General features: G+C 54.5%; 1 protein-coding gene across 2 annotated transcripts in view; it reads left to right on the forward strand.

The window, feature by feature from the left end:
• Positions 1-1,084: 1,084 nt before the first annotated feature.
• The window catches only part of CLCN4 (chloride voltage-gated channel 4), a gene marked incomplete at both ends in the record, with an annotated part of 32,171 nt that continues 21,256 nt past the window's right edge, over positions 1,085-11,999 (forward strand). The window contains 3 exons of one of the 2 annotated variants that reach the window (XM_084258545.1): positions 1,085-1,228; positions 3,000-3,099; positions 7,528-7,715. In XM_084258545.1, the coding sequence (XP_084114671.1) occupies positions 1,085-1,228; positions 3,000-3,099; positions 7,528-7,715 (432 nt within the window). The remainder of the gene's footprint in view (positions 1,229-2,999; positions 3,100-7,527; positions 7,716-11,999) is intronic. The other variant, XM_084258546.1, reaches the window with a different exon arrangement.

Below are 11,999 nucleotides of genomic sequence, written 5' to 3' on the forward strand. Positions count from 1 at the left end.
AGCTTCGCGTTGGGCCTTGTGCCGCCAGCCTGGCCTGGCTCTTGGCCCGACTTAGTCCGCTTGGGCTACTCTGACGAAAGATGCTGTCCTAGGAGCCTTCTGTATGCCGTCTAATTTTCTCAGGCTGGACAGCCGAGATCAGGGTGCTGGCTTGGTCGGATAAAGGCCCTTTTCCTGCTTGAAGATGTGCTCCGTGGTCCCTTTTATAAGGGCATTAATCCCCTTCCCAACCGCACCACCTCTTAAAGGCCGCGCTTCCTAATACCTGGCAGGGGAGGATTTTAGCCATCGGACCTCAGGGGACACCAGCACTCAGACGGTGGCAGAGCTCATGTGGCCGGCTGTCCCCCGTGCCCAGGGTGCCCCGCCACTTGGCTGGTCTTGCGGCCTTTTCACCGCTGCTGGTGCCCCTGGTGAGTGAGTGTTTTGATTGCTTGATGGAAGTGTTGGCCCCAGAGGCTCATGGGAACCGAACCCAGTATTTCTCCTCAGGGCAGAGCTTCAGTGCCTGCTCACGGGTGGCCTTAGGGAACCAGCTCCTGCAGTGAGGTGAGTCGGCCATGCTGTAGGCAGAGCCTCTGTGTCTGTCCGATGTCATCTGTCGAAACCTGGTGCCCAACCCGATGTTCTCCGAAGCTGGGGCCTTTGGGAGGTGCTTAGGTGGTGAGGGCAGGTCCCTTGGGGGGGGGGGGGACAAATGCTCCCTGGGGCCTTCTGTCATGTGAGGATGCAGCGGGAAGACCTGTGTCTGAACCAGAAAGCAGACCCCGAATCTGCCCGCCCCAAATCTGCCCGCCCCTTGATCTGGGACTTCCCGGCCTCCAGGACTGGGAGAAGAAATGGGTTACCTCCCGTGATCCTGTGGCCACGTATCCACTGAACGACACATCACCTGGTTTCGAGGGCAAGCCCCCATCTGTGGCGCCATGTTGCAGCAGCCTGGACTGACAAGGCTGCCGTGTGCCTCGCGAGCAAGGCAGTTCGCTCTCAGGCCAGGAAACAGCACGCGGGCAGCTTCTGCCAGGCGCGGGCCGACGTCCGGCCACATTCCTAACCGCAGCTTCCTCTCGCAGGTGTGAGTAGCATGGTCAATGCCCCCGCGATGAGTGGCTCCGGAAACCTGATGGATTTCCTCGACGAGCCTTTCCCCGACGTGGGCACCTACGAGGACTTCCACACCATCGACTGGCTGCGGGAGAAGTCCCGGGACACCGACAGACACAGAAAGGTGGGGGCCGGGTGTAAAAGACACGTTGAGGGGACCCCTCCAAACAGCTCAGGCCGCCCTTCATGAGCAGCATCGAGCCGGGCGGGGGCCACGTGGCACATGGGGGCCGGGCGCAGAGAGAGAGAGAGAGACAGGTGCTTTGGTGGGAGGCTGCGTGCTGTCGGGCGGGGTGGTGGGAGGAGAGGACCCAGGAAGAAGACCCACCTGGAGCACAGCCCCTTGGGCTGGGCCCCTGCCGTGGTGCCGTTTCTGGGGCCCTGTCTTGTCTGTCAGGATGGAGGCAATTCCCTGGAGACGGATGGGGGGGTGTGTGCGCAAGCGCCTGGCAGCAGGTTGGCATTCAGTGCATGGACCCGATAACTTGGGTGTCGAGTACTGAAGAGGGGCGGTGAGGGAAGAGTTTTCCAGAAGAGGGCAGCCCTTCATTTGGTTCTTGAAGGCTGACTGAGAGTTGACTAGGAAGAGAATGGGGAAAGGAGTGTACAGTCCGGGTGGCCCCCTTCGAGTCACAGAGACGTGAGCGACCAGGGCCCATTTGGGTGGAAAGCAGTGCTCTGGGGCCGCTGGAAGATTCAAGAAGGGGGAGGAGTCCGAGGAGTCTGGTCGCACGGGCTCTGGGCCACCCTGGGAATGGCCAAGCAGCCAGGAAGGGACGTTTGTCTTTTGTCTCGGGGGGCTCTGGGTATAAGAGAGGTGCGCTGCCGGGGGGGGGGGGGGGGGGGCGGGAAGCTTGGTTTGGTTGGGAGAGAGCTCAAAGGCCTCACGAGGCAGGAAGTGCGGGTGGAGAGAGATGAGCAGGGCCAGGGCTTCTGTAAAGAGCCACTCACGGGGCCGGGGAGTTGCGTGGTCAGGAGGGGCCGGTGACCGCCAGGAGGGCAGACTGGGGAGCCGCTGATTTCAGGAACAGGCCCAGCGAGTTCTGTTTCAGCCGCTGTGCCTTTGAGACGCTTGCCTGGCCCGCGGCGGGGGGCGGGTGGTCGCAGGTGGAGCACGCTCAGGAGCAGGGTCAGCGCTGGAATGGGTGCTGAAGCTTGAGACGTGGCCACGGAGCCTGGTGTGTGGAGGGAGAAGTGAGGAGACCCAGGACCCGGGGCCCTGCGAGGTCCCGCAGGCACGATGGGGAGGTGGCGGGGGCGGACACAGAAGCAGGCAGATCAAGGGGTGGAAGCAGCCTCCGGGCTCGGCACGGAAGGATGGGCAGAGGGGCAGCCTTCACGCGCCAGGGGTGGTCTCGGCGGAGGTGGGTTCGGGTAACAGAGCGGTGAGGTGGGCTCCCTGCCTGGTTCACGCACACCCGTCTGCGCGGTGAGCACCGCCCGTGCTAGCGAATCCCATGATCTTGCTGGGAAAATTGAGCCTTGGAAACACAAGAAGGGAATGAGGAGTTCGGAGAGGTTCTTTCGTGAACACACCATACGATGTAAGTGGAAAGAATCATCCATATTCAAAATGGCGACCCCACACCGATGTCTCCCTTCGGGGGGCTTTTAAATAATCGAAGCTCAAATCACACTTAGGAATTTTTTGTGATGAAGGGCATTTTCCTGGATTGGGAGTCTTCGGAGGGTTTGTGGCATTGGTGTGGCGCTGCGCGCAAGACCGCCCGCTCTACCGTGGTGGCGGGCCACGCGGGACGAACGGACGTGGGGTTGAGTGGCTGTCGCTGCAGTCCTCTCCTCGCTCCCGCTGTTTCCCAGGGAGAGTGTGGCGCGGACGGAAGTGTGGGCTGGGAATGTACCCCGTCAACCGCTTGTCCTTGCTTCGTTTCCAGATCACCAGCAAGAGCAAGGAGTCCATATGGGAGTTCATCAAGAGCCTGCTGGACGCCTGGTCGGGATGGGTGGTGATGCTGCTCATCGGCCTGCTGGCGGGTACGTGGCCGAAGTCCCAGCGCCAGCTCTTGGGGAAGCGTCTGATTGCAGGGTGTTTCTCGTTCCCCCCGTGCGAGGAATGTATTCCTGGAATTATCGAGGCAAAGGCATGACCTCCTTTGGACATAAAACCTAGCACCGGTGAGGGAGGCCGGGCGCGGGCCCAGGGTGCTCGCCTGCGAGCGTCGTTACAGCGCCGGGCCGGGCCAGGCAGCGCGAGGGTTTATGGCCATGCTGGGTTTTATTGAAAACACACATTTTATGATCTGTGGTACTCGGCTACGTAGACGGCAGCAGGGTGTGGGGAACGTTTGATCTCGAATAGTAAAACACCATGAGACTGGCCTTCACGCGTCCTGGCCGTCCCGGACCGAAGCGTGAACATCCTCAGACGCTCCAAGAGCGCTCGAGAGCCCTGTGTGTCCAGAGGGCCAGGGAGGCCCCTTTGTTCGGATCTGCAGGGCCTCCTCCAGGCCTTCGCAGTTATCCCAGCCCCACGCCTGTGAGCAGTAGATGTTTCCAGAGCGGATGGACAAATACCTGGAGGGAAGAACATGGTATCAGGCACACCACCTCTCCTTGGAGATTGTTTCCCGAGCCTTATTTCCTTCCAGGAGGCTGTGGGGGTTAATGTCTAAGACTGATAAAAATCGAGCATGCTTGGTGTCCCCGCACGCCGCCCCGGCCTCCAGTCACCGCAGAGTTGGTAGGGAATGACCGGCGCGGGCAGAGACCGGGAAATGCGCCCAGAGAGAACACTGCGGCCTAGGAAGAGCCGTGATTCTGGAGGGGCTCCCTGGTGGGCGCCCTCGCCTTTACTCCATACACGATCCTAGGGGGTCTTGGGGGCCAGAGAGAGGCTCCCTCTGCCAGACACGGGTCCCGGGGAGTTCTTGCGGCCGTGGCTGTCCGCCCATTGGCCCTCCTCCCCCGGGGCGCCCGCAGCAGGTGAGGCGGCCGTGTCGGAAGGGGGACTTCTCGGATGTCTACGGCGCCTGGCCACCGACTGGCTAGACTGCTTCTACGAAGACATCTGCAGGCGGCGGAACTGTGAATTTTGAGGTCTTTATTTAGAATAGATTTGTAAAGCCGTACTCCAGATCGTTATTCTTGGCTCCTGGGAAAGAGAAAGAAGCGGGAAATGAAAACCCAGAGTAGATGTTCTGGCGTCTTGCCAGAGTCAACAGTCCCCGTGGATTTAGGGACTAGCCCAAGAGCCTGGTCAGGCTATAGCTTTAGCAGATCTGGCGTTGGCCAGTTGGCTTCACGCTCGGCCTGATTCCACCACCTCTTTCAGGGAGACTCTCCTGGGGCATTAAGAAAAATACTGCTGCCTGGGCTTCAGTTAAATAGCACCCCTGGAGATGGCGCCCCAGCACTGAGTAAAGCCCCCTCAGTGCAGCCAGGGGAGAGAGCCAGGGAGAAGGGCGGGCCCACGGCCACAGCTGCAAGTGTGGAGTCCTGTGTCGCTTAACGTGTTCTTGCATCCTTAGGTGAGTGGGGTACAGAGCGTTCATCCCAGAGTGTAACTGTGTGAACCTGGGCGCTCTGACCCCCGCCCCCCCTCTCTGGCAGTGCGGTAGGGCCTATGTAGAGGCGGGCCCTTGTGGCTGGAATGGGGAGCGTCTCCTGACCGCACAGCATGGTTGATATTGAAGATGAAGGGAAACCCCGCAAACTGTACCCCATTTCCCTGTTCCAACTAGCTGAAGGTGGAGAGGACCCAGGGGTCCCACTGCCTGGCCTGTCACCCCGTCGGTGGCAGCTGGCCTTTATGTTCTAACTCCCCAGAGAAGAGGCCCAGGCGGCGGCTCCCCTGCAGGGCATTTCTCAGGAGCTACCACTGGGTGTCGCTGTTGTTCCACCAAAGGCAGCGGAAAGCCGCCCTTCAGAGGCAGGCGGCAGGGAAATGGAATTTGGGCACGGGGCTTAGGGATGAAGGTGGGTGGAATTCGGGGTGATCATTGGCTTCTGCCCCTGGGTGTCTGGAGGACTGCTTCTATACCTTCTTTCGTCTTCCATGTGAGTTGTTCCCTGACCCCCCCCCTTTTTTATCTTTGAAATTCTCCTTTTTTTTTTTTAAAGATTTATTTATCTATGCATACAAGAACTGGGGTGCAGGCCAGAGGTGCAGAAGGGGGAGTGTGAGAGGAATCACCAGAGACAGAGTGGAAAGTCAAACAGGCAGGATGACTGAGGGGAGCAGAGGGGACAGGAGAGGGCTGCTGCGCCATGTGGGTCACCTCCCTGGCCGGGGATGGATCTCGTGCTGCAGAGGCTGTGGACAGCTTCATCGTGCTGAGCCTTAACCCCGTGCACCACCAGGGAGGCCCTGACCCCCTTTTATGAAAATTGCATTGCTCCCTCTCCGAGCCTCACCCCCCTCACCCACAGTCTATCACGGCTTCATACAGCTCCCCCAGGTAAAGTGTACAACTCAGGGGTTCTAACGTGCTCAGATGTGTGTAGCTGTTCTTTTCTCAGTTTTAGAGCATTTACGTTTGTCCCAGAGATGTTGGCTGTCGAGCCCCAGTTTCCTCCCTGCCCCGGGCACCCACGAATCCACCTTCATCCCTCCGGATCTGCCTGGTCTGGACATTTCGTACCAGTGGGATGGCAGAGTATGTGATTGCAACACGTGATCGCTTGTGATTCGCTTCTTTGGCTCAGAACGTTTTCCAGGTGGATCCGCTCTGCGGTGTGGCCATGCCGCGGAGGGCCGGTCGGCGCTTTGTCTCCCCACTTGGCAAGCGGGGGCACGCGTCTGTCGCCCTTGTGGGCTCTTGTGAATGGGGCTGCTGTGACAAGTCTTTGCCCACGTGGACGGAGGTTTTCGTTTCCCCGGGGCGTATCCCACGGAGAGCAATTGCTGCTCTGCTGCTCTGCTGGTGACTTTTAACTTTTTGAGGCGCTGCCAGACTGTTTCCGCTGCGGCTGCGCAGTTGTAGCACGTGTATTTTTTTCTTTAGCACTTAGCACCTTCTAATGTACTTATTTTGTCTGGAGTCTTTCCCCCCTCGAGGTGTGATTTCCTGAAGACGGGACCGAGTCTGTTTTGTGCACTCCGTGACCCCAGGGCGTGGCGCGGGGTTGGCGCATGGGAAGTAGGTGCCCGGTAAACAGGATGACTGGCTGGCCCTGAGTGTTCTGGGTTTCATTCCTTCACTGTACTCATGTATTCAGCACGGGTGTGCAGCTCCCACTGTCTGCCCACAAACTGAGCCAACAGTGGGCAAGGCACATGGTTCTCACCCACTGAGTGGCAGAGGGCCTGGACATCCAACCTGACTCCCCCTGGCATGCAAACCAGACAACAGGACACACATATTCATACATTCATTCAGACAACAGGACACACATATTCATACATGGGTAGCTAGTCTCGATAGCAGGATGTGACAGGTATGGTGATCAGGCAAGGACTGGCAAGGACACCTACAGCTGACTTAGGAAATCAGGGAAGGCTTCCTGAAGGAGGTGATGAAGATGCTGGCATCTGGAAGGTAATAGGCATGTGCTGGTTTGGGGGAGGACAATACTGCCTGAGATGATGCAGAGAAGAAAGCCTGATGAGGGGCGTGCTCTGAGACATGAGGAGCCGGCTGTTTGAGGGTGTAACCATTTCTCCCCCAAACAGTGGGTGACTTCTGATGGAACAGGGGATCAGGGATCAGGGAACCCTCATGCAGGTAGGTGGGATGGCTTAGGTGTTGATGCAGGTGAGGAATTGAGATTGGAATACAGATCCAGTAACACTTAGAAAAATTAAGTAACTTGAAAGTATATTCCCTACCTAATAAGAGACTACAAAAGACTGTTCTAGACAGAGGCCCAAGGTAGCCTTCTGTGACCCACAGCCCACTCTATTTTATCATTCCACTTATATCAGCCTTTCATTATTTACTGACATAGACCTATAATCCCTTATTTGTAATTTAAAAAATCCAGAAAGTTCTAATAAGTGAGTTTTCTCCAACTTCGGTTGCTAGTGGCTGTTGTTGTGCCTCCATTTTCGCAGAATTGTCACGTTTCTCTGAGAAATACCAGCGTGTGTGTTCCCAGCATTCCAGCGCAGCACCCACCGAGGGGCCATGTTATTTCCGTGTGTGCATCTTAATTCTAAAGTTCGCAAGACATGAATTCCGAAAGCTGCCATGGCTTGTGGTCAGGAAAGACCTGCGTCTCTGTCCTGCCTGACTTAAGCCACCGAGGATGGCAGGTCATTGGCATCTGCATCTCCCTGGGCTGGGCACAGCCTTGCCCGCACTGTCAGGGCTCAGGGGGCCTCAGGTTTCCCAGCGGGAGCTTCCTGTGTGGGTGCAGCGGGGTGGGGCTCTCCTCCCCCTCTGGCGTGTGGCCTTCCGCGCTGACCCACGCTCGTCCTAGCATCTGCCCGGTGCTTTCTCTGAGTGGCTTGTCTGCTTTCAGGCACCTTGGCTGGGGTCATCGATCTCGCTGTCGACTGGATGACTGACCTGAAGGAGGGGGTCTGCCTGTCCGCCTTCTGGTACAGCCACGAGCAGTGCTGCTGGACCTCCAACGAGACCACTTTTGAGGACAGGGACAAGTGTCCTCTGTGGCAGAAATGGTCGGAGCTGCTGGTGAATCAGTCGGAGGTGGGTGTCTGGTGGGCGCCTGGCTGGGCCCTCCTGCCATCTCTTGGGCTCGGGGACTCCCTGCCACCCAGCTTTCTGTGTCTGCTTTCATCTGCAAGCACTGGCTCCTGCCAGCGTCCACGCACGTCAGTGGACTCGTAGCCTTTGGCCTTTCCTGGCTCTGATGTTCAGACTTCATTTGTACAGCCCTGCCGTGCTGCCGTGCGGGCACAGCGTACCGGTACCGAGCAGTCACGCGCCACCACGTGGATGTGCGCCCCCCCCCCCCCCCCCCCCCCGCCAAGTTCCCAGCAGTCTACCCCTTGCGGCCTCGGGGGTCGCAGGCGGTGCCACCAGGTTCACAGTCGTACTCTGCTGTTGGCACAACCACGTCAACTAGCAACACAGTTCTCAACGTGTTCCCCACATTAAGCCACACATGAGTATTTTTTTTGACAGTTCAGAATTCTCATTTTAATGTTTACTATAATTTTTTAAATTTTTTTAATAAATTTTATTTTTATATTCCCCATACAATTGCAACCCCGTTATTTTGACCCCAATCCCTCCCCTCCCCGCCCCCCACCCCCCATAGAGTGTCTCTGGTTCATAGTTGCTTGTTGATTTTGATTTTCACTTTCTTGTAGTTATTCTTTTTCCTGGTCCCTTATTTAGGTTTTCTAGATTCCTGCTAGGAGTGAGACCATCCGGTATTTTTCTTTTTCTTTCTGGCTTATTTCGCTGAGCATGATCCCTTCCAGCGCCATCCATGTTGCTGCAAATGGCATGTGTTTATCTTTTTTGAATGCTGAGTAATATTCCATGGTGTATATGGACCACATCTTCTTGATCCAGTCATCTATTTTTAGGCATTTGGGTTGTTTCCAAAGCTTAGCTATTGTCAACAGTGCTGCTATAAACATAGGGGTGCAGGTGCCCTTTGGAATGGATGTTTCTGTGTCCTTTGGGTAAATACCTAGGAGTGGAATTGCTGGATCCTATGGAAGCTCTATGTTTAGTAGGTCCAGAAATCTCCACACAGCTCTACACAGTGGCTGGACCAGTTTGCACTCCCACCAACAGTGCAGGAGAGTTCCTTTTTCTCCACACCCTCGCCAACATTTGTTGTTGCTAGTTTTTTTAATATGTGCCATTCTCACTGGTGTGAGATGGTATCTCATGGTAGTTTTGATTTGCATTTCCCTGGTGACAAGTGATGTTGAATGTTTTTTCATATGCCTGTTGGCCATTTGCATTTCCTCTTCAGAGAAGTTTCTTTTTAGCTCTTCTGCCCATTTTTTGACAGGATTATTTTCTTTGTTGTTGTTGAGTCTCATCAGCTCTTTGCAGATTTTTGTGATCAGTCCTTTATCATTAGTGTTGTGTGCAAAAATGTTCTCCCAGTCACATGACTATTTTTTAAAGTCTGGTGTTTGGCCTTATTTTTCTTACCTAGAATGATCTGCTGATCGTGCTGAAGAAATAGGGCTGATTTTTAGACCTAATTAGTTGAGGAGAAAAGATGTTATCTTTTTTTTAAATAACAACCTTTGTAAGAAAGCAATTGCATTCGGTGTGTACTCCCCGTACAGACATGATGCAGTGATTTCTAGAACATTCACAGAGTTGTGAGACCATCCATCCCTGCAATCTAATTTTAGAACATTCTCATCATCTTCAAAAAAACCTTGTCTCCATTAGCAGTCCCTCGCCATTTTCTCCCCAACCGGCCCGCCCTAGGCAATCACTGATCTACTTTCTGTCTCGATGGACTTGCTTACACCTGCACATCTCACATGAATGGGATCATACAAAAATGTGGACTTTTGTGTTTGACTTCTTTCACTCAGCTTAATGTTTTTCAGGTTTGTCCATGTTGTAGCATAAATAAGTATTTTGTTCCTTTTTGTGACTGAATAATATTCCACTCTATGCTTCGACCACAACTTAGTTATCCAGTCATCAGTTGATGAACATGGGTTGTTTCTCTTTTGAGCTATTATAAACAATGTAGCGTTGACCATTTGTGTACAAGTTTTTGTGTGGAGGTATGTTTTCAGTTCTCTCAGGTAGATTCTTAGGAGTGGACTCTTTGGATCATAAAGGAATGCCATGTTTAAACTTTTGAGGAACTGCCAGACTGTTTTCCATAGTGATTGCACTATTTTATGTTTCTACCAGCAGCATATGAGAGTTCCAATTTGTCCACATCCTCACCAACAGTTGCCGTGATCTGCTTTTGATTATACCGTCCTCGCAGGTGTGAAGTGTCTCATTGGGGTTGAAGTTATTATCTTCCAATGCATCTTAGGAGCACACCACAGAGGGTGTTTCTGGACCTTCTCAGATGGGGATGTCCCGGGCTCAGGGGTTGGAGAGGTGAACTGAGGACTAGGTGCTTGCCTTTGTAGTCCTTAGAACTGCAGCTCTGTGTAAAAATCACAGTTCAGGAAAGGGGTTAATTTTTTTAACCAAATTCAGTGGTCACCACAATGACCATGGGTCACCAACAGATCAGAAGCTTGGGGGTGGGGGAGCGTGGTTGTCAAGATTCACATTAGGAGTAACGTGAGGACCATTCAACCTAGAATATTCTGGAAAGATAGATGTAAGCTGTTTAAACATCTCCTCCCCACTTTTTTGCCTGATTAACTTACCACAGTTAAAGACATTTGGAATGCACGTTGCCGTTCTGCTAAATCTCTTCCTTGGTGGAACTGAAAATGAATTCCTTCAAATCTCAGAAGTAGACAGCGATCTTGAAATCTCACACGTTCTCAGTGCTCTCCATTAACTCCAAAAATAAACGCTCTCCTCGGGTTGATGGGACCAGGCAGGCAGAATTGGCTGGCCTCCATGTTTAATTTCTCTCCTACTTACAGAATGTTTTTGGGGAGATAGCCGTCCATCTTCTCAACTGTTTCTGAGATGCATACTTTGATTCAAAGAATTACTGTTAGCGAGAGTGAGAAGTTATTTTTGGTCTTGAAACAGCACATTTCCAAGTGGGTGAAATACATTCTTCAGCCCGATTTCTCACTGCATCCGGTGTGAATACACGCGATCGCAAAGGCCAGCGCCCTTAGTCTTTCGGAACGCGAGTTTGCATTTAATAGGCCCATGTGCGGCTGCGTCCAGGGTCTGGCTTGCAGGTGACCTCACTTTCCTTCCCCTCCCTTGAGCAAACCAGATGGTGGCAAGCAGTTGGGGCCTGGAGACATGGCGGGCCTGGTCCCCAGTCTCAGAGGCCCTGGGTGGCGCGTTCAGCTCGAAGAGCATCTCCCCACGTCAGACACTTTGGAGGAAGCGGCTGGCTGCATGATGCCGAAGGGGGCAGGGAACGCTTGTCCCTCTGGGAGTGTCTCTGAAATGTCAGCTGGCCTCAGGATCCCTGGGGACTTGGTGACTCATTTTGCTGGGCTGTCTCCTGAGTGCCTGTTTCCCCAGTGCTGGGCCCGAGCGCCTGCATTTCCAGCCCGCGCCCGAGTGATGTCCAGGCTGCCCATCCTGGGACTGGATTTGAGTAGCAGCACCTAGAGCTCAGTCCCCCACCTAGTCCCTGGCAGCGCAGTTGCTTGCTGCGGCATAGCTGCGGCCCTGAGGAAGGCTGGAGGAGGCCGACCTCGCAGACTAGAAGAGAGAGGCCTTCTGGGGTCCCGTTCCCGCGTCACACCCCTCCTTAGCTCTACTGCAAGTGGCGATTAAAGCCGAGTCGCCTTCCCCCTCTCCATGCTGCGTGGGTTTGATGGGGCTGGAGTCAGTGCGGGGTCCTTGGGCTCACTCTGGGGAAGGTGTCCCCGGAGCGCCCCTTTCAGCGGCACGCGGCGAGTTTCTCCCCGAGACAGAGGCGGGCATTACATTGAAAGGGCAGGTTGATTAGGCAAAGGGACAGAAGAGTGAAGTGCACCTGCGTGGACACCTGCGGGCAGGAAGAGCAACCCCTCTGGCAGCGGCGTTAGGTTTTATGGGCTCTTTTTGGTGGGGAGGGGCTCATCTCTGTGAGGCGCCAGTTGGTTGCTAATTTTGGGTAACTGTAGAATCTGAAAGGGACGGGGGTTCTACAATGGGCTCCATCTCTATATCTATAGTCTGTGCCTAAGGATACTAGTTTCTGCAACTGTGTCGATGGTTATGCTAATCTCTTCTACCCCCCCCTCCTGGTGTGAGCCAGGTTTCTGGTCTTGTGGCGCCTCCTTTTTAGTTTTTTTGGGGTCTATTCCTGTCCTCCATCAGTTTCACCCGATGGCAGGTCTGTGCAGATGGAGCTGCTGGCACTGATGGCAACAGCTGATAAGCCAACACCAG

Source organism: Talpa europaea (assembly GCF_964194135.1).
Source record: "Talpa europaea genome assembly, chromosome: X".
NCBI classification, from domain to species: Eukaryota; Metazoa; Chordata; class Mammalia; order Eulipotyphla; family Talpidae; genus Talpa; species Talpa europaea.